The 26659-nt window shown below is 41.5% G+C and overlaps 2 protein-coding genes across 2 annotated transcripts; both read left to right on the forward strand.

Annotated features, from left to right (window-relative positions):
- Window positions 1-3387: 3387 nt before the first annotated feature.
- On the forward strand, window positions 3388-9693 carry LOC121553295 (amine sulfotransferase-like). Its single transcript, XM_045211463.1, has 3 exons — window positions 3388-3492; window positions 9057-9237; window positions 9419-9693. The coding sequence occupies exons 1-3, from the start codon at window positions 3388-3390 to the stop codon at window positions 9517-9519; spliced, it is 387 nt and encodes a 128-aa protein (XP_045067398.1). The 3' UTR covers window positions 9520-9693.
- A 493-nt stretch (window positions 9694-10186) lies between these two features.
- Window positions 10187-12740, forward strand: LOC121553515 (androgen-dependent TFPI-regulating protein). The gene is made up of 6 exons (XM_041866670.2): window positions 10187-10556; window positions 10917-11042; window positions 11194-11295; window positions 11400-11515; window positions 11732-11883; window positions 11999-12740. Exons 1-6 carry the CDS (start codon window positions 10404-10406, stop codon window positions 12028-12030), a joined length of 681 nt encoding a protein of 226 aa, XP_041722604.1. The 5' UTR covers window positions 10187-10403; the 3' UTR covers window positions 12031-12740.
- The last annotated feature ends 13919 nt before the right edge of the window (window positions 12741-26659 follow it).

Consider the following 26659-nt stretch of genomic DNA (forward strand, 5'->3'; position numbering starts at 1 on the left):
CTCGACTAACCGGTGCCCCCGCACATTGACTCTGTACCGGTACCCCCTGTATATAGCCTCGCTACTATTATTTTACTGCTGCTCTTTAATTATTTGTTATTTTTCTATTTTTGTTGGTTAAGGGCTTTTAAGTAAGCATTTGACAAATAAAATTTGATTTTATATTGTCTTTAGTATAATTGTGTGTAGCTATGTTTGCTAGCTACAGTACCTAGCTAGCTAGCCAGCCCATAGATATACACTACATTAGCAAAAGTATGTGGAGACCTGCTCGTCAAACATCTCATTCCAAAATCATGGGCATTAATATGGAGTTGGTCAACCCTTTACTGCTATAACAGCCTCCACTCTTCTAGGGAGGCTTTCCACTAGATGTTGGAAGATTGCTTCCATTCAGCCACAAGAGCATTAGGGAGGTCAGGCACTGATGTTGGGCGATTAGGCCTGCCTCGCAGCCGGTGTTCCAATTCATCCCAAAGGTGTTTGATGGGGTTGAGGTCAGGGCTCTGTGCAGGCCAGTCAAGTTCTTCCACACTGATCTTGACATACCATTTCTGCATGGACCTCGCTTTGTGCACGGGGGCATTGTCATGCTGAAACAGGAAAGGGCCTTCCCCAAACTGTTACCACAAAGTTGGAAGCACAGAAGAGTCTAGAATGTCATTGTATGCTATAGCGTTAAGATTTCCCTTCACTGGAACTAAGGGGCCTAGCCCGAACCATGAAAAACAGCCCCAGACCATTATTCCTCCTCCACCAAACTTTACATTTGGCACTATGCATTGGGGCAGGTAGCGTTCTCCTGGCATCTGCTAAACCCAGATTTGTCCGTCGGACTGCCAGAATGTGAAGCGTGATTCATCACTCCAGAGAACGCATTTCCGCTGCTCAACAGTCCAATGGCGGTGAGCTTTACACCACTCCAGCCGACGCTTGGCATTGCACATGGTGATCCTAGGCTTGTGTACGGCTGCTCAGCCATGGATACCCATTTCATGAAGCTTCCGACTAACAGTTATTGTGCTGACGTTGCTTCCAGAGGCAGTTTGGAACTCGGTAGTGAATGTTGCAACTGAGGACAGGCTATTTTTATGCGCTACGAGCTTCAACACTCGGCGGTCCCTTTCTGTGAGCTTGTGTGGCCTACCACTTCACGGCTGAGCCATTGTTGATCCTAGACGTTTCCACTTCACAATAACAGCACTTACAGTTGACCAGGGCAGCTCTAGCAGGGCAGACATTTGACGAACTGACTTGTTGGAAAGGTGGCATCCTATGACAGTGCCATGTTGAAAGTCACTGAGCTCTTCAATAAGGCCATTCTACTGCCAGTGTTTGTCTATGGAGATTACATGGCTGTGTGCTCAATTTTATACACCTGTCAGCAACGGGTGTGGCTGAAATAGCCAAATCCACTAATTTGAAGGGGTATCCAGATAAGTTTGTATATATAGTGTAGCATTGCATTGTGGATTTTGTAGTCGACTTGAACTGCAACAGATTTCTTCAACGATTTTCCATGTTGCTACCAAACTTATTATAACGCCAAAATGAAACATTTCTTCACAAAAAATATTGTTCTCACATTAGTGTTATTTAACAATGTAAATTAAAGGAATGAGTTGTTCTGGGTGGATTATTCCTTTAACCGTTCGGAATGAGTGACTAAACTTAACCCTTAACTTAGAAATTCGACATTTGGAGAAATGGAATGATGCAAGAGCAGCAAAAACACTTCTAAATTTGACGTTTGAAGCCACTTCTAAATTTGATGTTTGGAGAATGTGGATGAACGTCTAATTCTGCAGAGAGACTGTGAGAGCTGGTTGGCTTTTGAGCTAATCAGCTATAAGAGGTGCCGGAACTCAAGCACTAGTACATTTGAGGAGCTGGTACTCAGCTCCGGTGAGCTCATGCCTAAGTCAAGCACTGATAATACCATAGATGAACTAGACAGGATATACAGGACTTCATAAAACAGTAAGGCAAATGTCTTAAAGCATGGCCAGTTGGATAACCATGTGCTTTTTACATTCTTTGAGGGAGAGGAGGAAATCTTTACTTCTAGGATTGGGCTCTTGCACACCCTGAGGTCAAAGGAGGAGTAGTACTTGGCTCTTCACTTGGACTGAGGAATGTTTCATTCATAAAGGAGACAGGATTAATGGTTCAGTTTGGCTATATCTCTGCTCCAAACTTCAGTTCAGCTGTTGGCTTAAATGCACAATCTTTTTCAGGACTTGCAGGGGAATGAACACAAATCTATTTAGCCAATCAGAGGGCAAGATGGTGTAACGTATTTAACCAATAAGGCCCGAGGGGGTGTGGTATACAGTGGGGAAAAAAAGTATTTAGTCAGCCACCAATTGTGCAAGTTCTCCCACTTAAAAAGATGAGAGAGGCCTGTACTTTTCGTCATAGGTACCGTGTGTTTTGGGTCATTGTCATGCTGGAATACCCATCCATGATCCATTTTCAATGCCCTGGCTGAGGGAAGGAGGTTCTCACCCAAGATTTGATGGTACATGGCCCCGTCCATCGTCCCTTTGATGCAGTGAAGTTGTCCTGTCCCCTTAGCAGTAAAACACCCCCAAAGCATAATGTTTCCACCTCCATGTTTGACGGTGGGGATGGTGTCCAAAATACCAGCAACAGTGTGTGAAGACTTACAGAAAACGTTTGACCCGTGTCATTGCCAACAAAGGGTATATAACAAAGTATTGAGAAACTTTTATTATTGACCAAATACTTATTTTCCACCATAATTTGCAAATAAATTAATAAAAAATCCTACAATGTGATTTTCTGGATTTCCCTCATTTTGTCTGTCATAGTTGACGTGTACCTATGATGAAAATTACAGGCCTCTCTCATCTTTTTAGGGGGAGAACTTGCACAATTGGTGGCTGACTAAATACTTTTTTCCCCCACTGTATGACCAATATACCACGGCTAAGGGCTGTTCTTAAGCACGACGCAAGGCTGAGTGCCTGGATACAGCCATTAGCTGTGGTATATTGGCCATATACCACAAACCCCCGAGGTGCCTTATTGCTATTATAAACTGGTTACCAACATAATTCGAACAGTACAAATAAATGTTTTGTCATACCCGTGGTATTCGGTCTGATATACCACAGCTGTCAGCCAATCAGCATTCAGGGCTCGAAACCACCCAGTTTATATTAATACTTATTCCTGTGCTCTCAGATCTATCTCCACAACTGCATATGGGGAGGGGTCACAGGGTTAGTGTGTGTCCACCCTTCAATGTAAAACCCATTTCACAAGACTATAACTTTTGCTCTTCCATGGTTTGGCTGTTTCACGGTTTTCCTTTAAAACCTCATTCTGAAGACCAAATCTCTAGAGGTGTTTACTTCAGAAATGGCAGAGGAGCCACCAAAGTTTGTACCTGGACTAGTGTCATACAAAGGGCTAAAGCTCATTAAAAATGTGCATGAGGAAAGTTATCTACAGTGCTCTCAGAAAGTATTCACACCCCTTGACTTTTTCCACATTATGATGTGTTACAGCCTCAATTTATAATGGACTAAATTGACATTTTGTGTCACTGGCCTACACACAATACCCTATAATGTCAAAGTGGAATTATGTTTTTAGGAATTTTTACAAATTAAAGCTGAAATATGTAATTATTTTGGGTGACCCGGCCAAATTCACAAAGAAATGTGAGTTATAGCCCTTTCATTCTCATTGAAAAACAGTCTAAGAAGCTGTAGATCTGTTCTATGTGCGGTATTTCTATGCTTCCCATTCTTAAGTTTTGTTTTACTTTTCATTTTGTACGTCAGCTTCAAACAGCTGAAAATACAATATTTTTGGTTATGGAAAATATACTTCACAGTGGTTTAGATGGTTTTAATGATTCTCTACACTATACTTGCTTGTTTTGTTACATAAACTGAAATTAGGTGAACTATTCCAATTTTAGCAACCAGGAAATGGTGGTGCGATTTCTGCATAGTGCATCTTTAATTAAAAATGAAAAGCTGAAATGTCTTGAGTCAATAAGTATTCAACCCCTTTATTATGGCAAGCCTAAATAAGTTCAGGAATACAAATTTGCTTAACAAGTCACATAATAAGTTGCATGGACTCACTCTGTGTGCAATAATAATGTTTAACATGTTTTTTGATTGACTACCTCATCTCTGTATCCCACACATAAAATTATCTGTAAGATCTCTCAGTCGAGCAGATTCAACCAGAAAGACCAGGGAGGTTTTCCAAAGCCTCGCAAAGACATTGAATAGCCCTTTGAACATGGTGAAGTTATTAATTACACTTTGATGGTGTATCAGTACACCCAGTCACTACAAAGATACAGGCGTCCTTCCTAAATCAGTTGCCGGAGAGGAAGGAAACTGCTCAGGGATTTCATGCTGAGGCCAATGGTGACTTTTAAACAGTTACAGATTTTAATAGCTGTGATAGGAGAAAACTGAGGATGCATCAACAGCATTGTAGTTACTCCACAATACTAACCTAAATGACAGAGTGAAAGAAGGAAGCCTGTAAAGAATACAAATATTCCAAAACATGCATCCTGTTTGCAATAAGGCACTAAAGTAAAACTGCACAAAATGTGGCAAAGAAATGAACTTTATGTCCTGAATACGAAGCGTTATGTTTGGGGCAAATCCAACACAACACACCACTCTTCATATTTTCAAGCATGGTGGTGGCTGCATTATGTTATGGGTATGCTTGTCATCGGCAAGGACTAGGGAGTTTTTTAGGATTAAAATAAACTGAATAGAGCTAAGTACATGCAAAATCCTAGAGGAAAACCTGGTTCAGTCTGCTTCCTAACAGGGAGATAAATTCACCTTTCAGTAGGACAATAAGACCAAATATACATTGGAGTTGCTTACCAAGACGTCATTGAATGTTCCTGAGTGGCCTTATTACAGTTTTCACTTAAATCGGATTGGAAATCTATGGCTAGACTTGAAAATGGCTGTCTAGCAATGATCAACAACCAACTTGACAGAGCTTGAAGAATTAAAAAAAATAATGTGCAAATATTATACAATCCAGGTGTGCAACGCTCTTAGAGACTTACCCAGAAAGACTCACAGCTGTAATCGCTGCCAAAGGTGGATTCTATGTCACGCCCTGGCTCTGGGGACTCTAGTATGTTGAGCCAGGGTGTGAGTTTTCATTTGTTTATGTTCTAGTTGTTGTATATCTATGTTGGCCAGGGTGGCTCCCAATCAGAGACGGCTGTAGCTCGTTGTCTCTGATTGGGAGTCATACTTAGGTAGCCGTTAGGCATTCATTATTTGTGGTTTCTTGTTCCGTGTTGGTTTGTTTATGTAACCAGGGACGTCACGTTTTGTTTTGTTGTTTTGATCGTGTGATCATTCTAATAAATAAAATGTTCGCATTCAACGCTGCGCCTTGGTCCTCCTCTATGAATGACGATCGTGACAGAAGAAACCACCAAGATGTGACCAAGCAGCGTGTCCAGGAGCCATCGCCAGGGAGATCCCTAACAGATCTCCTTCGCCTCCTCGACTGGGTCAAGCCGAGTGAGGAAGAGAAGGGCTTGACATTGTGGCAGAAGGGCGAAAGGCTGGCGAGGGACATGGAGACCTGGTCCACGGGTAGGGGAGACGCCCAGAACATTTTTAGGGGGGGGCTAACGCCGTGGACGACGGGCCAGCAGGAGACCGCGGCAGAGCGGCCCAGCGGATTGGCAGAGGAGGCCGCCAGGTTACGGGGGCCACTGGTCGAAGAGGGGGTGGAAGATGTAGAGGCACGGCGAGAGGTACTGGCGTGTGTTGCCAGTCCGGTCCGGCCTGTTCCTGATCCCCACGTAGGGCCAGTGGTGTGTGTTCCCAGTACGGTCCGGCCTGTTCCTGCCACTCGCACCAAGTCTACGGTGCGCATCGCCAGCTCGGCCCGGCCCATTCCTGCTCCCCGCACCAAGTCAGTGGTGCGTTTCGTCAGCCCTGTCCGGCCCATTCCTGCTCCCCGCACCAAGTCTGTGGTGCGTTTCTTCAGCCCTGTCCGGCCCGTTCCTGCTCTCCGCACCAAGTCTGTGGTGCGCGTCGCCAGCCCAGTCCGGCACATTCCTGCTCCCCGCACCAAGTCAGTGGTGCGTTTCGTCAGTCCTGTCCGGCCCGTTCCTGCTCCCCCGCACCAAGTCAGTGGTGCGCTGTCGTCAGCCCGGCACGGCCGTTCCTGCTCCCCGCACCAAGTCAGTGGTGCGCCCGCCAGCCCGGCTCGGCCCGCTCCTGCTCCCCGCACCAAGTCAGTGGTGCGTTTGCCGTCAGCCCGGCTCGGCCCGCTCCTGCTCCCCACACCAAGCCAGTGGTGTGCGTCGTCAGTCCGGCACGGCCCGTGCCTGTTCCACCGGTGGCGGGTCCGGCACCGGTCAGGTGCTGCGTCACGCCGGAGCTAGAGTAATCCGCTCCACCAGTGTTCAGTTCAGCTCTGGTCAGCAGGGCCAGACCGGACCAGGGGTACTTTGGGGGGTTAGAGAAGGAGTGGGGGTCATGTCCGGAGCCGGATCCGCCGCCGAGGCGGAGTGCCCACCCGGTCCCTCCCCTGTTGTATTTGGTTGCCGTGGTCGGAGTCCGCGCCTTTAGGGGGGGGTACTGTCACGCCCTGGCTCTGGGGACTCTAGTATGTTGAGCCAGGGTGTGAGTTTTCATTTGTTTATGTTCTAGTTGTTGTATATCTATGTTGGCCAGGGTGGCTCCCAATCAGAGACGGCTGTAGCTCGTTGTCTCTGATTGGGAGTCATACTTAGGTAGCCGTTAGGCATTCATTATTTGTGGTTTCTTGTTCCGTGTTGGTTTGTTTATGTAACCAGGGACGTCACGTTTTGTTTTGTTGTTTTGATCGTGTGATCATTCTAATAAATAAAATGTTCGCATTCAACGCTGCGCCTTGGTCCTCCTCTATGAATGACGATCGTGACATTCTAATATTGACTCAGGGGTGTGAATACTTATGTAAATGATATATTTCTGTATTTCATTTTCAATAAATTTGCAAACATTTCTAAAAAACATGTTTTCACTTTGTCATTATGGGGAATTGTGTGTAGATGGGTGAGACATTTTTATTTATTTAATCCATTTTGAATTCAGGCTGTAACACAACAAAATAAGTCAAGGGGTATGAATACTTTCTGAAGGCACTGTAGACGCTCTGAAGGACTTTGATATCGGGGACAGTGACATTTTTGCTCTTATCAAATAAAATAAAATGGTATTTGTCACATGTGAAATGAAATGCTTAGGTAAATCCACCCACTCTCCTAATCCATATATCGGCTATGAACAAAAATATGTTCTTATTGTTTGGATAGGGTATTTTACAAGTGTTAAGATGTGTATTCTGTCAGTTATTTTGCAGGATGATTATTCCCTATTGGAATTGGGCCTTTAGGTATCCTCTCTAAGGCCAGAGGTCACCATAAAACAGTTATTAGTGGAATCTAGGCCCCTGAGCCATAAAATCAGCCACGGGTGTTCTTAAGCGATTAAGGTCTTTCAAATGTATAGTCTATTCAACCCCAGGGCCTCTGCCTTGATTTACTGGCATGGAAGGGTGAAACCGTGAACAGATAAGGCAAGAGTATGTAGGTCAGCCCTCCTCTGGAGGGTGAGAGAAATGCTGCGACCCTCTAAGAGGAACATGTCTGTCTTCCCATATGCTTATGTCTGTCTATGTCTCTTTGTCTGTTAAACCTTTAAATATAGAAGTTGTCTGCCTTATATTTTGCATCTAGCATTTCTCCACACCTTGACCAGGTTTTCGATTCCTAACATTTCCCTCAGTCAAGTATTGAATATCAAGCACAGATTCAACTACAAAGGCCAGGGAGCTTTTCGAAAGCCAATGATTGGTAGATCGGTAACAATAACAAATCAGACATTGAATATCTCTTTTAGCAAGGCAAGTTAATAATTATGCTGTGGATGATGTACTAAACCACCTAGACACATCAAAGATACAGTCGTCCTTCTGAACTGAGCTGCAGGACAGGAAAGAAACTGCTCCGGGGTGTCACCATGAGGCCATTGGTGATTTTAAAACACAAACAGAGTTCAATGGCTGTGATGGGAGAAAACTGAGGATGGATCAACAACATTGTAGTGACTCCACAATAATGACCTAATTGACAGAGTGAAAAGAAGAATACAAATATACAGAATACACTGCAAAAAAACACGGCGAAGGAATACACTTTTTAGCCTAAATGCAAAGCCTTATGTTTGGGGCAAGTCCAACACAATACCTGCCTCCTTATTTTCAAGCATGGTTGTGGTTGCATCATGGTATGGGTATACTTGACATCGGGAAAAACTGGGGAGTTTTTCAGGATGAAAATAAATGAGATGGAGCTAAGCACAGGCAAAATCCTAGAGGAAAACCAGCTTCAGTCTGCTTTACACCAGACACTGGGAGAGGAATTCACCTTTCAGCAGGATAATCACCTACAACACAAGGCCACATCTGGAGTTGCTTTCCAAGAAGACAGTGAATGTTCCTGAGTGGCCAAGTTACAGTTTGGACTTAACTCTGCTGGAAAATCTATGGCAAGACTTTGCTTTCAAGCCATGATCCCCAATACCTTGAAAGAGCTTAAAGAAGTTTGAAACGAATAATGGGAAAATATTGCACAATCAAGTTGTGTAAAGCTCTTAGAGACTTACCCAATAAGACTCACAGCTCAGGGGGATGAATACTTATCTAATTAAGGTATATTAGTGTTTTATTTTTCATTAATCTTGAAAAGATGTTAACATTTTTCTTGCACTTTCTCATTACAGAGTATTTTGTGTAGATAGTTGACAAAAAATGACAATTAACTGAATTTTTGTCCCACTTTGTAACACAATAAAATGTGAAGAAATCCAAGGGGGTGAATACTTATGATAGACACTGTAGATAAATTAAATACATTTTTAACACGTTTGATTTTATTAGGATTATAATCAAGTTTAATACCAGAGAAAATTAGTTTGTATTTTGATTTAAAAACATTTTGTGTACTCTTCCTTGTGTAACAGGACCTGAAAGGCATGATTGTCATGGTTTCAACCTTTCTGAAGAAAAGTCTTGATGACAAAACACTAAACATGATTGTTGAAAAGAGTACTTTCAGTAACATACAACAAACCCAAAATGCCAATTTGAACACTGTGGCTCCAGACCTGTTTGGCCGCAGCGAGGGATTGATGTTGCTAAAAGGTAACATTTTGTATAAAGTTTTGGGCTATTTCTATCTCACTTATTGATTATAACGATCAGACTATGAGCTCCCCTAGGTGTCGCTATTTCAAAATGTCCCAATTCAAAACAGTTTCTGCGACCTGATTATAGTGTTTTACATTTCAATGAGCTTACTCTCATTCCTTTTGTGGCTTCACAGGAACAATTGGAGACTGGAAAACTCTGTTTACCATCACCCAGAGTGGAAGGTTTGACAGGAGGATGAAAGGTTTCCCTCTGGAGTTCCTTTGGGATGTATGAACTGTGAATTGTAACAGGCATACTGTTGATAAGTATTACAAACATATTAACAGGCCTACTGTTGATAATCATACTACATTTACATTTACATTTACGTCATTTAGCAGACGCTCTTATCCAGAGCGACTTACAAATTGGTACCATAAGACTTTCTATTTACAGAATGCCCTGATATAGTTTGTCCATGAGTGAAGAAAGTGCTTGTACCCAAGGTAGTTAAGCAACAGAAAATAACTTTGTGTGAACTTATTATTTATGTCATATCCAAAGCTCCAAATTGATTAGCTACAGCACTGAGCAAATCTTTTATTTCTGTACTAATTAGAGACGTGCTGTGTATTTGTAATGTAGGCTATTACATGAGACATACTAACAAAGTGTCCTAAACCCATTATGTATCGTAGCAAACACCAGAGACATAACAATAACATACTATGTTTCCATTACTCATGATATTTTTTATGGTCATTGTTCATCCTTTGAAAAAACTGATTTGACATCATTAAACCAATCAGTGTGTTTGAACTCACTGACCAATCACATGCCAGATTGGACTGATTATGAAATAAGAAAACCCAAAACATCACCAGCAACAGTGGGCCCCTTGTCTAGAATGTGCTTTTGTAACCCTTCTATTGCCAAATGCATTAATAAGCCGAAGCTGAAACATAATCTTGTAACAAAGAGCTTTTCTCTGCCAAAACCCCTTCTTTCTCCCAACATTGTGCACTACATCAGATAGGAAAGTAGCTCCTATTTTGTGGTACAGTTTGTGTCAATGCCAGACTCAGAGTTTGCTATTATTTCTGTTAGTGTTTACTAGTATTTCTATTATAGAGATAGATTGACTCTAGATTGATAGATTGATACTATCTTAGTTTATCATGATTGCAAAAGTGAGAATAATTTACCATATCACAGCTTTCAGCTGGTATGCCTTTATCATTAAGTCCATGGCTGCTAAGGATGGAGAGAAGTTACCACCTGGGATCTTTGAGTATGGTGGACCCTGGAAGTACCTTACTTTCCTCAACCTGGTAAGATTATTTGGCATTTTGATTACAATTGGGGGTTGGATTCTAATGGATTAAAAGGTACTACAAACTGAAGTTACAATAGTAATGTCAAAATGTATTGTGAATGGAATTGATTTGGGATAGTTGGATGAAATGTGTTATACTGCATGGGTTGTGGTTTGATCTGAACAATAAAACCTAACTTCACAGATTTTAATATATCCGGTATAGAGGTTAAACCCTGTCAACCTAGTCAGGAATATCTCTAAGGTCACATGAGGCTGCCTGATTTTTGTTGTATGATTTACTGTATGTTTATATTCATGATACATGATAACAAAATGGGAATAACATTAATATGCTATGTATGCAATATTTAAGTTATTGCAGATGGTGTTCTTTGGGATGGCCGTGGTGAATGATCTTCAGACTGGGAAAAACCCAGCAAAGGGTCTTAACAAGTGGAAAGACCTCATCTTCTCTGTCCTCGCCTTCCCTGTAGGCATGGTGAGAAGGAGTGATTGAAATACTGTGAAATGTTGTGATTTGATATACCACCAACATAGAATCTCCCACATCAAAGGGAGATAGTATATATCATCTTAATGGATTACTGCAACAACAAAAAATATTTACTTTTGTCTCTAAAAATTTTCAGTTTGTGGTGCTGCTTTTCTGGGTGATCTTTGCCTATGACAGGCAGCTTGTCTACCCAGAATCTTTAGATGCCTTCTTTCCTCTCTGGATGAATCATGCTATGGTCAGTACATAAAAATTACAGACCAAATTTGTTTAATGATTGTGAATGTAGAAGTTGGCTGGAAAGTAATTAATGATGAAAATGTATGAAAATGTTATTTGTAGCACACCGTTGTCATGCCTATCTTACTTGGGGAGATCCTGCTTCAACCTCATGTGTACCCAAAGACCAACAATGGCTTAGCTGCCTTAGGAGTTGTGGGCTTGGCTTATTTGGGCTGGTACGTAAAGTTGTTTATGAATCAGATACAAATGTATGTATTGCTGACCATGTGTTCGTAGCACTAATCCACATAAATTTGATAATTGAGTTCTAATTCTGATTCAAAACGTATGCTGCTGACCCACTACACATATATTGACAATAAGATACGGACATTGCACTTACTGTATGTTGTTTCACTGCACCTCCATTCTCCATCTCTCTTGTTCTGTAGGGTGATATTTATCTACCTGGCGGTAGGTCTTTGGGTGTATCCTCTCCTCGGGCTCCTTAGCACCTCTGGTGTGTTGGGGTTATTCCTCTTCAACATGACGGTGGTGACAATGATGTATCTGCTAGGACGGACCCTAAACAACTGTATCTGGGGTGAGTGACCTCAGCAGTCTAGAACCATGAAGTAAGAAGCAGAAATACCATGCTAACGTTATAATAACCGCTCCCTTTCTCGTTCTCTCGCTCTCTCTCTTTGTTATTATTTTAGGAAAAGGCAAGACGGTAACTAAAAGGAAATGAAACTCAGCCCATTTTCCTCTTTCAATCTATTGGGGCCGGATACATTGCTGTCACTCAGATATCCCCAACGAACCTCAAGAAATACTGTATGTGTATGAATAGAAATTCCACACAGGGTCTTATGTCATATGTACTGTCCTCTGACAACATAGTTTCTAACAGACATACTGTAGTTTTTCTTTTTAAAAGAAATGTTATCAGCATCACAATAAGAAAATATAACTCAATGTTGAAAAAATAATAATCACATTTAGGCTTGATTGGTTTAGTCCTTTTTTACCAGGAAGTTACCACAACATTCTCAAAACAATAGTTTTCTACTTATCAACATGTTCTGACTACAACTTGACCAAATGAAAATATGAGAGTATACAAGGGGTGATAAAATATATTTTTATACCACTTTTTGTCTTGAGATTGGAATATCATTGTGTTTCCAGAGGCTGTATGAACACTTGTCATAACATACATATCTGTCAAGTGGAAATCATGAACAGTATGTGAGCTATTATAGTCTCAAAACCATGGTTGTGTGTACTTTTACCACAACAGGACATTGGATGTTTGCTTTTATGACCAAACATGTAATTACAAGGCACAAAAAAAGCATGACATAAATATGATGGAAGTCATCTTCATTTTGTAGATATCATTTCATTATTCAATAATTAATAAATAAAATAAAGGGCAGCACATCACTGCAATGACAACTGTGGGCCCATGAGTGCATCCTTCTTCATTCTCACATTGTCCATGAATGTTTTTTGATATTGGTGGATAGCTTGATCTTGCGTAGAAATCAATATTTTCCAGGGTACCAAATGTAAATGTCTTTGTAACTGATTTGTACATTTCCTGGTACTCCCTAAGTGTGCTGATCCTTCAGGAAGGGCCTCCACGCAGGTCCCTGTTGTCCTTGAGGTGTTGAATATAGTTTGGGTCTGCGTCTACCAATCCAACTGACAGGACTTTGGCCAATAAGTGATAGTCTTGCTCATTTAACTGCAAAATAAATGAAAGTCAATTGATGATCCAGTATTAAGGAATACAGTATGAAACAGTTTTGGTATCTAAAGTGTATTATCAGAATATACAGCGCATTTGGAAAGTATTCACACCCCTTGACTTTTTCCACATTTTGTTAGGTTGCAGCCTTATTCTGAAATTGATTAAATTCATTGTTTCCTGATCAATCTACACACAATACCCCATAATGACAATGCAAAAACAGGTTTACATAAGTATTCAGACCCTTTGCTATGAGACTCGAAGTTGAGCTCAGGTGCATCCTGTTTCCATTGATCATCCTTGAGATGTTTCTACAACTTGATTGGAGTCCACCGGTAGTAAATTCAACGGATCGGACATTATTTGGAAAGGCACACACCTATCTATAGTGGCTTGCGAAAGTATTCACCCCCCTTGGAATTTTTCCTATTTTGTTGCCTTACAACCTGTAATTAAAATGGATTTTTTGGGGGTTTGTATCATGTGATTTACACAACATGCCTACCACTTTGAAGATGCAAAATATTTTTTATTGTGAAACAAACAAGAAATAAGACAAAAAAACAGAAAACTTGAGCGTGCATAACTAGAGTGTTGCTTTAGCAGTATGCTTAGGGTCATTGTCCTGCTGGAAGGTCAACCTCTGTCCCAGTCTCAAATGTCTGGAAGACTGAAACAGGTTTCCCTCAAGAATTTCCCAGTATTTAGCGCCATCCATCATTCCTTCAATTCTGACCAGTTTCCCAGTCCCTGCCGATGAAAAACATCCCCACAGCATGATGCTGCCACCACCATGCTTCATTGTGGGGATGGTGTTCTCGGGGTGATGAGAGGTGTTGGGTTTGCGCCAGACATAGCGTTTTCCTTGATGGCCAAAAAGCTCAATTTTAGTCTAATCTGACCAGAATACCTTCTTCCATATGTTTGGGGAGACTCCCACAATCCTTTTGGCGAACACCAAAGGTGTTTGCTTATTTTGTTCTTTAAGCAATGGCTTTTTTCTGGCCACTCTTCCGTAAAGCCCAGCTCTGTGGAGTGTACGGCTTAAAGTGGTCCTATGGACAGATACTCCAATCTCCGCTTTGGTCTGTTTGTTGCCTCTCTGATTAATGCCCTCCTTGCCTGGTCCGTGAGTTTTGGTGTGCGGCCCTCTCTTGGCAGGTTTGTTGTGGTGCCATATTCTTTCAATTTTTTTATAATAGATTTAATGGTGCTCCATGGGATGTTCAAAGTTTCAGATATTTTTTTATAACCCAACCCTGATCTGTACTTCTCCACAACTTTGTCCCTGACCTGTTTGGAGAGCTCCTTGGTCTTCATGGTGCCGCTTGCTTGGTGGTGCCCCTTGCTTAGTGGTGTTGCAGACTCTGGGGCCTTTCAGAACAGATGTATATATACGGAGGTCATGTGACAGATCATGTGACACTTATATTGCGCACAGGTGGACTTTATTGAACTAATTATGTGACTTCTGAAGGTAATTGGTTGCACCAGATCTTATTTAGGGGCTTCATAGCAAAGGGGGTGAAAACATATGCACGCACCACTTTAAAGTTATACATTTTTTTGAATTCTTTGAAACAAGTTATTTTTTTCATTCCACTTCACCAATTTGGACTATTTTGTGTATGTCCATTACATGAAATCCAAATAAAAATCCATTTAAATTACAGGTTGTAATGCAACAAAATAGGAAAAATGCCAAGGGGGATGAATACTTTTGCAAGGCACTGTATATAAGGTCCCACAGTTGACAGTGCATTTCAGTGCAAAAACCAAGCCATGAATTCATAGGAATTGTCTGGAGAGCTCCGAGACAGGATTGTGTCGAGGCACAGATCTGGGGAAGGGTACCAAAAAATGTCTGCAGCATTGAACGTCCCCAAGAAAACAGTGGCCTCCATCATCATTTTTTTTTTAGGGGGTAGATAAGCTTTAATATTGCAGATAGATTGTAGCTTCCATCAATGTAATTGTCTGCATCACTTCCAATCCCCCATATATATATGTTTTAAATATGTATATTTATTTATATATATATATACATACACATACACATTCATATAGTGCATTCGGAAAGTATTCAGCACCTTGACTTTTTCCACATTTTGTTACGTTACAGCCTCATTCAAAAATTTATTAAATTGTTTTTTTCCCTCATCAATCTACAGACAATACCCCATAATGACAAAGCAAAGACAGGTTTTTAGAATTGTTTTCTAATAAAAAAAGTAAAAAAACTGAAATATCACAGTAGTATTCAGACTCTTTACTCAGTACTTTGTTGAAGCACCTTTGGACGCGATTACAGCCTCCAGTCTTCTTGGGGATGACGCTGCAAGCTTGGCACACCTATATTTGGGGAGTTTCTCCCATTCTTCTCTGCAGATCCTCTCAAGCTCTGTCAGATTGGATGGGGAGCGTCGCTGCACAGGTTTCCTCTATTTTCAGGTCTCTCCAGAGATGTTAGATCGGGTTCAAGTCCGGGCTCTGGCTGGGCCACTCAAGGACATTCAGAGGCTTGTCCCGAAGCCACTCCTGTTTTGTCTTGGCTGTGTGCTTAGGGTCGTTGTCCTGTTGGAAGTTGAACCTTCGCCCCCGTCTGAGGTCCGGAGCGCTCTGGAGCAGGTTTTCATCAATTATCTCTCTGTACTTTATTTAGTTCATCTTTGCCTTGACCCTGACTAGCCTCCCAGTCCCTGCCGCTGAAAAACATCCCCACAGCATGATGCTGCCACCACCAAGCTTCACCATAGGGATGGTGCCAGGTTTCCTCCAGACGTGACACTTGGCATTCAGGCCAAATAGTTCAATCTTGGTTTCATCAGACCAGAGAATCTTGTTTCTCATGGTCTGAGAGTCTTTTTAGTGCCTTTTGGCAAAGAAAGTTATTTGTTTCTGGCCTTTTTGAGCCTGTAATCGAACCCACAATTGCTGATGCTCCAGATACTCAATTAGTCTCAAGAAGGCCAGTTTTATTGCTTCTTTAATCAGCACAACAGTTTTCAGCTGTGCTAACATAATTGCAAAAGGGTTTTCTAATGATCAATTAGCCTTTTAAAATGATAAACTTGGATTAGCAAACACAACGAGCCATTGGAACACAGGACTGATGGTTGCTGATAATGGGCCTCTGTACGCCTATGTAGATATTCCATTAAAAATCAGCCGTTTCCTGCTACAATAGCCATTTACAACATTAACAATGTCTACACTGTATTTCTGATCAATTTGATGTTATTTTAATGGACCAAAAAATTGCTTTTCTTTCGAAAACAAGGACGTTTCTAAGTGACCCCAAACTTTTGAACGGTGTGTGTATGTATATATATATGTATGTATATGCGAGAGAAAAAAAACACGGGGGATTGGAAGTGATGCAGGCAATTACATTGATGGAAGTTACAATCTATCTGCAATATTAAAGCTGATCTACCCCCCAAATTAAAATAAAATAAAAAACATTTAACACAATAAATAAAATATATATATATATATATATATATATATATATATATATATATATATATATATATATATATATATATATATATATATATATATACAGTGAGGGAAAAAAGTATTTGATCCCCTGCTGATTTTGTATGTTTGCCCACTGACAAATAAATGATCAGTCTATAATTTTAATGGTAGGTTTACAGTGAGAGACAGAATAACAACAAAAAAATCCAGAAAAACACATGTCAAAAATGTTATAAATTGATTTGCATTTTAATGAGGAAAATAAGTTTTTGACCCCCTCTCAATCAGAATGATTTCTGGCTCCCAGGTGTCTTTTATACAGGTAACGAGCTGAGATTAGGAGCACACTCTTAAAGGGACTGCTCCTAATCTCAGCTTGTTACCTGTATAAAAGACACCTGTCCACAGAAGCGATCAATCAATCAGATTCCAAACTCTCCACCATGGCCAAGACCAAAGAGCTCTCCAAGGATGTCAGGGACAAGATTGTAGGCCTACACAAGGCTGGAATGGGCTACAAGACCATCGCCAAGCAGCTTGGTGAGAAGATGACAACAGTTGGTGCGATTATTCGCAAATGGAAGAAACACACAAGACCTGTCAATCTCCCTCGGCCTGGGGCTCCTTGCAAGATCTCACCTCGTGGAGTTGCAATGATCATGAGAACGGTGAGGAATCAGCCCAGAACTACACGGGAGGATCTTGTCAATGATCTCAAGGCAGCTGGGACCATAGTCACCAAGAAAACAATTGGTAACACACTACACCGTGAAGGACTGAAATCCTGCAGCGCCCACAAGGTCCCCCTGCTCAAGAAAGCACATATACATGCCCGTCTGAAGTTTGCCAATGAACATCTGAATGATTCAGAGGAGAACTGGGTGAAAGTGTTGTGGTCAGATGAGACCAAAATGGAGCTCTTTGGCATCAACTCAACTCGACGTGTTTGGAGGAGGAGGAATGCTGCCTATGACCCCAAGAACACCATCCCCACCGTCAAACATGGAGGTGGAAACATTATGCTTTGGGGGTGTTTTACTGCTAAGGGGACAGGACAACTTCACTGCATCAAAGGGACGATGGACGGGGCCATGTACCATCAAATCTTGGGTGAGAACCTCCTTCCCTCAGCCAGGGCATTGAAAATGGATCATGGATGGGTATTCCAGCATGACAATGACCCAAAACACACGGCCAAAGCAACAAAGGAGTGGCTCAAGAAGAAGCACATTAAGGTCCTGGAGTGGCTAAGCCAGTCTCCAGACCTTAATCCCATAGAAGATCTGTGGAGGGAGCTGAAGGTTCGAGTTACCAAACGTCAGCCTCGAAACCTTAATGACTTGGAGAAGATCTACAAAGAGGAGTGGGACAAAATCCCTCCTGAGATGTGTGCAAACCTGGTGGCCAACTACAAGAAACGTCTGACCTCTGTGATTGCCAACAAGGTTTTTGCCACGAAGTACTAAGTCATGTTTTGCAGAGGGGTCAAATACTTATTTCCCTCATTAAAATGCAAATCAATTTATAACATTTTTGACGTGTTTTTCTGGATTTTTTTGTTGTTATTCTGTCTCTCACTGTTCAAATAAACCTACCATTAAAATTATAGACTGATCAGTTATTTGTCAGTGGGCAAACGTACAAAATCAGCAGGGGATCAAATACTTTTTTCCCTCACTGTATATAAATATATATATACAGTGGGGGAAAAAAGTATTTAGTCAGCCATCAATTGTGCAAGTTCTCCCACTTAAAAGATGAGAGAGACCTGTAATTTTCATCATAGGTACACGTCAACTATGACAGAAAAAATGAGGGAAAAAAATCCAGAAAATCACATTGTAGGATTTTTTATGAATTTATTTGCAAATTATGGTGGAAAATAAGTATTTGGTCAATAACAAAAGTTTCTCAATACTTTGTTATATACCCTTTGTTGGCAATGACACAGGTCAAACGTTTTCTGTAAGTCTTCACAAGGTTTTCACACACTGTTGCTGGTATTTTGGCCCATTCCTCCATGCAGATCTCCTCTAGAGCAGTGATGTTTTGGGGCTGTCGCTGGGCAACACGGACTTTCAACTCCCTCCAAAGATTTTCTATGGGGTTGAGATCTGGAGACTGGCTAGGCCATTCCAGGACCTTGAAATGCTTCTTATGATGCCACTCCTTCGTTGCCCGGGCGGTGTGTTTGGGATCATTGTCATGCTGAAAGACCCAGCCACGTTTCATCTTCAATGCCCTTGCTGATGGACTCAAATTCTCACGATACATGGCCCCATTCATTCTTTCCTTTACACGGATCAGTCGTCCTGGTCCCTTTGCAGAAAAACAGCCCCAAAGCATGATGTTTCCACCCCCATGCTTCACAGTAGATATGGTGTTCTTTGGATGCAACTCAGCATTCTTTGTCCTCCAAACACGTCGAGTTGAGTTTTTACCAAAAAGTTCTATTTTGGTTTCATCTGACCATATGACATTCTCCCAATCCTCTTCTGGATCATCCAAATGCACTCTAGCAAACTTCAGACGGGCCTGGACATGTACTGGCTTAAGCAGGGGGACACGTCTGGCACTGCAGGATTTGAGTCCCTGGCGGCGTAGTGTGTTACTGCTGATAGGCTTTGTTACTTTGGTCCCAGCTCTCTGCAGGTCATTCACTAGGTCCCCCCATGTGGTTCTGGGATTTTTGCTCACCGTTCTTGTGATCATTTTGACCCCACGGGGTGAGATCTTGCGTGGAGCCCCAGATCGAGGGAGATTATCAGTGGTCTTGTATGTCTTCCATTTCCTAATAATTGCTCACACAGTTGATTTCTTCAAACCAAGCTGCTTACCTATTGCAGATTCAGTCTTCCCAGCCTGGTGCAGGTCTACAATTTTGTTTCTGGTGTCCTTTGACAGCTCTTTGGTCTTGGCCATAGTGGAGTTTGGAGTGTGACTGTTTGAGGTTGTGGACAGGTGTCTTTTATACTGATAACAAGTTCAAACAGGTGCCATTAATACAGGTAACGAGTGGAGGACAGAGGAGCCTCTTAAAGAAGAAGTTACAGGTCTGTGAGAGCCAGAAATCTTGCTTGTTTGTAGGTGACCAAATACTTATTTTCCACCATAATTTGCAAATAAATTCATTAAAAATCCTACAATGTGATTTTCTGGGAAAAGAAATCTCAATTTGTCTGTCATAGTTGACGTGTACCTATGATGAAAATTACAGGCCTCTCTCATATTTTTAAGTGGGAGAACTTGCACAATTGGTGGCTGACTAAATCCTTTTTTCCCCACTGTAAACTCCAGTTGTACTTTATCAAAGGCCTTTTCAAAGTCAGCTATGAATACCATAGTGTACTATTGCTTCCAGTACTTATATTATCTCCAATGTATCGTTCATGTAAAAACCTGTCTGATTAGGATGAATAATATCCAAAAATAAAACATGCTAATAACGGTCCTCTGAGTATAACAAAAAAGGTTTGGTATACCTCCACTGGTATGACATCCAGCCCTGGAGTTTTCCCGGACTTGAAGGCTTTAATTGCATCAAGAAGTTCCTTGTCTGTAATTTGGCCTTCATATGAGTCTGTACAGCTGTTAATTTTAAATTATTAATAGAAAAAAATCCATACCAGCAAGGCTCTTCCTAGAGCTGGCTGCCCGGCCAAACTGGGCAATTGGGGGAGAAGTGCCTTGGTCAGGGAGGTGACCAATAACACAATGGTCACTCTGACAGAGCTCCAGATTTCCTCTGTGGAGATGGGAGAACTTTCCAGAAGGACAACCATCTCTGCAGCACTCCACCAATCAGGCCTTTATGGTAGAGTGGCCAGACGGAAGCCACTCCTCAGTAAAACAACCCAAAGCACACAGCCAAGACAACGCAGGAGTGGCTTCGGGACAAGTCTCTGAATGTCCTTGAGTGGCCCAGCCAGAGCCCGGACTTGAACCCGATCTAACATCTTTGGAGAGACCTGAAAATAGCTATGCAGCGACGCTCCCCATCCATCCTGACAGAGCTTGAGAGGATCTGCAGATTAGAATGGGAGAAACTCCCCAAATACAGGTGTGCCAAGCTTGTAGCGTCATACCCAAGAAGACTCAAGGCTGTAATTGATGCCAAAGGTGCTTCAACAAAGTACTGAGTAAAGGGTCTGAATACTTATGTAAATGTGCGATTTCTCATTATGGGGTATTGTGTGTAGATTGATGAGGATTTTTAAAATCAATTTTTGAATAAGCCTGTAACGTAACAAAATGTGGAAAAAGTGAATGGGTTTGAATACTTTCCGAATTGCCTGCATCATCTCCTCACCTTTTCTTGTTGGTTAACTTGTGTTCAGGATTTTGAGGATTTCCACCTTTGCCATGTCTCTCTTAATTTCAAAGCATTTCTCTGTAAAAAAAAGAATTTAAAAAAAGGTTACATGGTCGTTTAGAATAAAGACTAGCGAACTGTGATTAGGACAACAACAATCCTTTTAATAAGGTATATAAATAACATTATCTTATGCTATGGGCCATACATGGCTCTGTATGTTAATTATCAGAATATGAATCTCTGTTGTCAAGAGTGGGAGCCATTTCCAAATATTTGAGCAAGCTAAAACAATACATTCAAGTGTTGTATAATCGGATAATTTAAAAAACGCACACCAGGGCCCTTTTAGTGTTAACCCAAGGAAGTATAAAGGTAAATGGCAATGCACAATACATGATTTACAGACGTTTCAATTGAGCACCCAATGATTAGAGGATACAATGTCAAGATCAAAATGTTAAGGCCTACAGTAAATTTGGAGGACACTGTAAAAATGAATTATCTGAAAATCTAGGGTTAAGATAAGACCGATAATGAAATTCGTAGGAAATATTTGATTTGTATACCCTGAGGGAAGCATTCTAATTTTGAAAAGTTCAAAAACCAAGTAGGGAAAATCATACTTAGAGGATTTATAATTCTTTCAGGGCATTAAAGGGGAAGTTCACACATTTGTACATGTGGCCATATTTTCACTCTTTCTGTGCTTGTAGTTGATCCCCCAAACAATCATTTTATATATTTTTTCGTTACAGAGAAAATTTGTTGACACATTTTGCTGAGACATCACTTGCCATTGACTGCAATGCATTATGAAAATTGTCTAAATCAAATCAAATCGAACTAAGCATGTGACAAATGTATACTTGGTCTAACGACATGTCTGTAGACAAATAGAATGCGACAAGTGTCGCTGGTCAAAACGACATTTAACTAAGGTCGATGTCCGCGCCCCCGCGGAAATCTAATTAGCATAATAAAAAATCCCCATAAAAATCTGTTCGTTTAAGCTAGAGATACTGTATCTCAATCCACCGCATCCACCTACAGTGGGGAGAACAAGTATTTGATTCACTGCCGATTTTGCAGGTTTTCCTACATACAAAGCATGTAGAGGTCTGTAATTTTTTATCATAGGGACACTTCAACTGTGAGAGACGGAATCTAAAACAAAAATCCAGAAAATCACATTGTATGATTTTAAGTAATTAATTTGCATTTTATTGCATGACATAAGAAAGCGGATGATGCGCACATAATTTCAATATCAGGTGATGTTATCTTTATTTTGCGAGCTGAGCAAGTAGTCTATAGCCTATAATAACCTACTCTCAATACACAAATAATTACATTTTAACTTGACATTACCTCCTCGACACTGATTCTCAACATGTGGGCCCCAAAAGGGTGCGTCCTCAGTCCCCTCCTGTACTCCCTATATATCCACAATTGTGTGGCCTCACACAGTTCCAACTCCATCCTCAACTTCGCTGACGACACAACAGTAGTAGGCCTGATTACCATCAACGACGAGACGGCCTACAGGGGGAAGTAGGCACTCTGATGGTGTGGTGCCAGGACAGCAACCTCTTCTTCAACGTCAGCAAGACAAAGGAGCTGATTGTAGAGTACAGGAAACGGAGGGCCGAGCACGGCCCTATTCACATCGACGGGGCTGTAGTGGAGCGGGTCGAGAGCTTCAAGTTCCTCTGTGTCCACATCACTAAGGACCTATCATGGTCCAAACACACCAACACAGTTGTGAAGAGGGCACGACAACGCCTCTTCCCCCTCAGGAGACTGAAAAGATTTGGCATGGGCCTTTAGAGACTCAAAATGTTCTACATCTGTACCTATGAGAGCATCTTGACTGGCTGCATCACCGTGTAATATCTAAACAGTTTATGATTTTGCTGACATCTGGAAAACATTATTATAGGGGCCCCCTAAAACAGAGGAGTCTGCTATGTAGAGGCCGGGGATTGGTCTATTAAAATCACGCCATATTATGTTACATAGGATATAAATACCATGTTTTGAACAAAGGACGGGGAGAGACAACATATTAACAGATTGGGCCGTTGTTCTCCAGATATCTGCAGATGTCTGTAAATTGATACTGTGATCTTTGATACAAAAAACCTTTATAATCAAAGTACAGTGTAAGCGGACTTCTTATCATCACAGCATAGATCAGCATCGTTGCCTCTGACACCACAACCGCTTGGTATGGAAACTTGGCATCCGACTGCAAGGCGCTACAGAGGGTAGCGCGTATGGCCAAGTACATCACTGGGGCTAAGCTTGCTGCCATCCAGGACCTCGAAACCAGGCGGTGTCAGAGGAAGGCCCTAAGGTTATAGAGTGTTCTCTCTGCTACCACACGGCAAGCAGTACCGATGCCGGAACCAACAGGACCCTGAACAGCTTCTAACCCCAAGCCATAAGACTGCTAAACAGTTAACCAAATAGCTACCTGGCTCATTGTATTTATTTCTCATGTTATTATTTTTCTATTCTATTTTATTTTTCTCTCTGCATTGTTGGGAAGTAAGTAAGCATTTCACTATTAGTCTACACCTGTTGTTTACGAAGCATGAGACAAATACACATTTGATTTGATTTTGATTTGAACACCCTCTGCAAAAAGCTTGGAATGCACATGAGTTTGGCTTTGCCAGGCTTCCACGCATTCACAGTTTCATGGAAAGGGCAAAAAAACTGCTTGGAGTGCATGGAAGTTATTTCCAGAGGTTACAGATGCCTTCGTTTCCATTGCAGATTATACATTTCAACCTGTATTCGTCCACTTTCACATTGCTTGAGAGATACCTGTGTTCTCTATGACAAGACAACCAGCCTAGATTGTGTCAATAATCAGAGGACGGCTCTCTTCTCCAAAAGGTAATTCTCAATGGAGAATATTCCCCCCAACAAAGGTTTCACTGCTGCATTATTCAAACAAGTCTGAAAACCATCCAATCGTCACCTTCACCAGAAAGTTTTGGAGTGGCTAAAACAGTTGATTCCTGGACATTTTTGTCTTACCGAAGGCTGCAAAAGCATGGAGAGAACAGCAAAAAGTGTGGCTGCAAAAGTGAGCCCCTCTGTTCTCGGACGGGTCAATGCCATGATGCTGTATTATCATGCACTGCATCATGCCATTGTGCTGGCACATATTAAACAGGGCCAAGAATCACTTAAACGGGCAATCTGCAGTTGCTACATAAATTTTTTGACATATACTGAACTAAAATATAAACGCAGCACGTAAGGTGTTGGTCCCATGTTTCATGAGCTGAAATAAAGATCCCAGAAATTTTCCATACGCACAAAAGGCTTATTTCTCTCAAATGTTTTTCACAAATTTGTTTAAATCCCTGTTAGTGAGCATTTCTCCTTTGCCAAGAAAACCCATCCACCTGAAAGGTGTGGCATATCAAGAAGCTGATTAAACCGCATAATCATTACCAGGGGCGCAACTTTGGTTTTAGAAGTGGGGGGGACATTATTATTATATAGATTTTCATTATCCAGTCGGATAAACACTCCAAACAGCCTACCCGACCGCTCAGAGGCGTCCACATGGTCCTAAAGCACATCGTTGCCTAGTTTTGTATCACATTCCAATGATAAAACTGGGGGGGACAAAAATGCAATTTCAGAATGTGGGGGGGGGGGACATGTCCCCCCTGTCCCCAGTGAAAGTTGCGCACCTGATCATTACACAGGTGCACCTTGTGCTGGGGACAATAAAAGGCCACTCTAAAATGTGCAGTTGTCACACAACACAATGCCACAGATGTCTCAAGTTTTGAGGGTGTGTGCAATTGGGATGCTGACTGCAAGAATGTTCACCAGAGCTGTTGCCAGATAATTCAATGTTCATTTTTCTACCATAAGCCGCCTCCAACGTCGTTTTTGAGAATTTGGCAGTACATCCAACCGGCCTCACAACTGCAGCCCACGTTTAACCACGCCAGCCCAGGAACTCCACATCCGCCTTCTTCACCTGCGGGATCATCTGAGACCAGTCACCCGGACAGCTGATGAAACTGACTGTAATAATGCTCTTTTGTGGGGAAATAATATTTTTGATTGGCTGGGCCTGGCACCCAAGTGGTTGGGCCTGGCTCCCCAGTGGGTGGGCCTATGCCCTCCCAGGCCCACGCAAGGCTGCGCCCCTGCCCAGTCATGTGAAATCCATAGATTAGGGTCTAATGAATTTCTTTCAATTGACTGATTTCCTTATATGAACTATAACTTAGTAAAATGTTGCGTTTATATTTTTGTTCAGTATATAAATGAATGATATGCACCCATTGATTCTTGAAGAATATAACTTATAAATGCCTCATGAGCTTAGTTCAACTGTCGTACCCCATCAGAACCCAAAATATAAGCTTGTTTTACTCCAATGTTTGTAAAAAAAAAGTAAAAAAAAGTAAACAAACATTGTTAAAACTATAACTTTGATATCATGGATTTTCAGTCCTTGCATCCACTCTGTCTATTTTAATAAACCTAATGCAATGGTAAATCTAAGCGCAGGCGGTAGCGCTATAGGTTCAGCGGTGTGTCAGAAATATGTTTGCTATTTTCACTATCACAATTATATGCACACTTGCTGGCGTTGGCGCGAAAGGGCTGGGTTTTGATGAATAAACAAGTTGTGGGTGTGTCGAGGCTTGGCCCCTCACTGGCCAATCAGAACGCGCTCCATAACGAAATATGTGGTTGCTTCAAGTTGTGTATTTACCATCTTTTATGTATTGCCTTAGAATCAACTCCAATTCCAATGTTAGTCCATTATAGTTTGTTAAATGGCTTACAGAAACGAAATAACAAAATATAGACCTATCTTTGCTAAATACATTAACTTGAACCCATTTGCAGTCCGCATTGTTCTAAGTAATTGCATGGCTTTAATAGCATTCACATATAGGGGCTAGGTCTACTGTAAAATGCATTATGGCTGAGCATGGACATGTCAAACATAGTCAGTAAACTAGATTAAATTCATTATTGATAAAGCCTAGGTTTAGCTAGCCATATAAAAATCGGTGGTGGTAGTTGGAGTCTTCTTTTAAGTGTAATGCAGATGATTGGTAAAGATGACATGAACATTGACATCCATACCAACATATTACTCCGCTTTTTACCCCAACATAGTGTGAAATACATATATAAACGATAGCCTAAATGTAGTGTCAATGAGAAGATTCTGGATCTACAGTGCTTCAGAAAGTATTCATACCCCATTGATTGACTTATTCCACATTCTATTGTGTTACACCCTGAATTCAAAATTATTAACTACACACAATACCCCATAATGATAAAGTGAAAACATGTTTTTAGAAATTTTTCAAATTGATTGAAAATGAAATACAGAAATCTAATTTACATAAGTATTCACATCCATGTCGCAAAACTAAGACCGTCGCCGAAACAAAGACTGTTCTGCCGAGTTGTTCTGCGGTGTTAGTCGAGGAAGGAAAGAGAGGAGGGCTCCACACCACGCTCTCACGTGAGTATCTTACCTAGTTATTTTCAGTTGATCAAATTTTTGCTATTTTTGTGGCTTTGGCAAATATGTGTGTGTTTTCTATACCGGTTCGCTCCTCTCCCTGTAGGCTATACAGATACTCCCCACCCCTTGGCTGCAACCCTTCTAATTTAGTGCACCCTGCGTGCATAACCCATGTGGAATTCCGGTTCTCTGGCAGCATTTGGAACTGCCAATCTGCGGTCAAGAACGCCGATGCTGCCCTTCAGTCCCTTCACTTTTTGGCCCTGACGGAGACATGGATCACCCCAGAG

Source organism: Coregonus clupeaformis, chromosome 37 (assembly GCF_020615455.1).
Source record: "Coregonus clupeaformis isolate EN_2021a chromosome 37, ASM2061545v1, whole genome shotgun sequence".
In the NCBI taxonomy this organism is placed as follows: Eukaryota; Metazoa; Chordata; class Actinopteri; order Salmoniformes; family Salmonidae; genus Coregonus; species Coregonus clupeaformis.

Coding starts and splice junctions, on each gene's coding strand:
- LOC121553515 (XM_041866670.2), top strand. CDS start 10,404: ATGATTGCAAAAGTGAGAATAATTTACCATATCACAGCTTTCAGCTGG. Junction 11,043..11,193: donor TCGCCTTCCCTGTAGGCATG/GTGAGAAGGAGT, acceptor AAAAATTTTCAG/TTTGTGGTGCTGCTTTTCTG. Junction 11,516..11,731: donor GGCTTGGCTTATTTGGGCTG/GTACGTAAAGTT, acceptor CTTGTTCTGTAG/GGTGATATTTATCTACCTGG.
- LOC121553295 (XM_045211463.1), top strand. CDS start 3,388: ATGGCAGAGGAGCCACCAAAGTTTGTACCTGGACTAGTGTCATACAAA. Junction 3,493..9,056: donor ATCTACAGTGCTCTCAGAAA/GTATTCACACCC, acceptor CTTGTGTAACAG/GACCTGAAAGGCATGATTGT. Junction 9,238..9,418: donor GGGATTGATGTTGCTAAAAG/GTAACATTTTGT, acceptor GTGGCTTCACAG/GAACAATTGGAGACTGGAAA.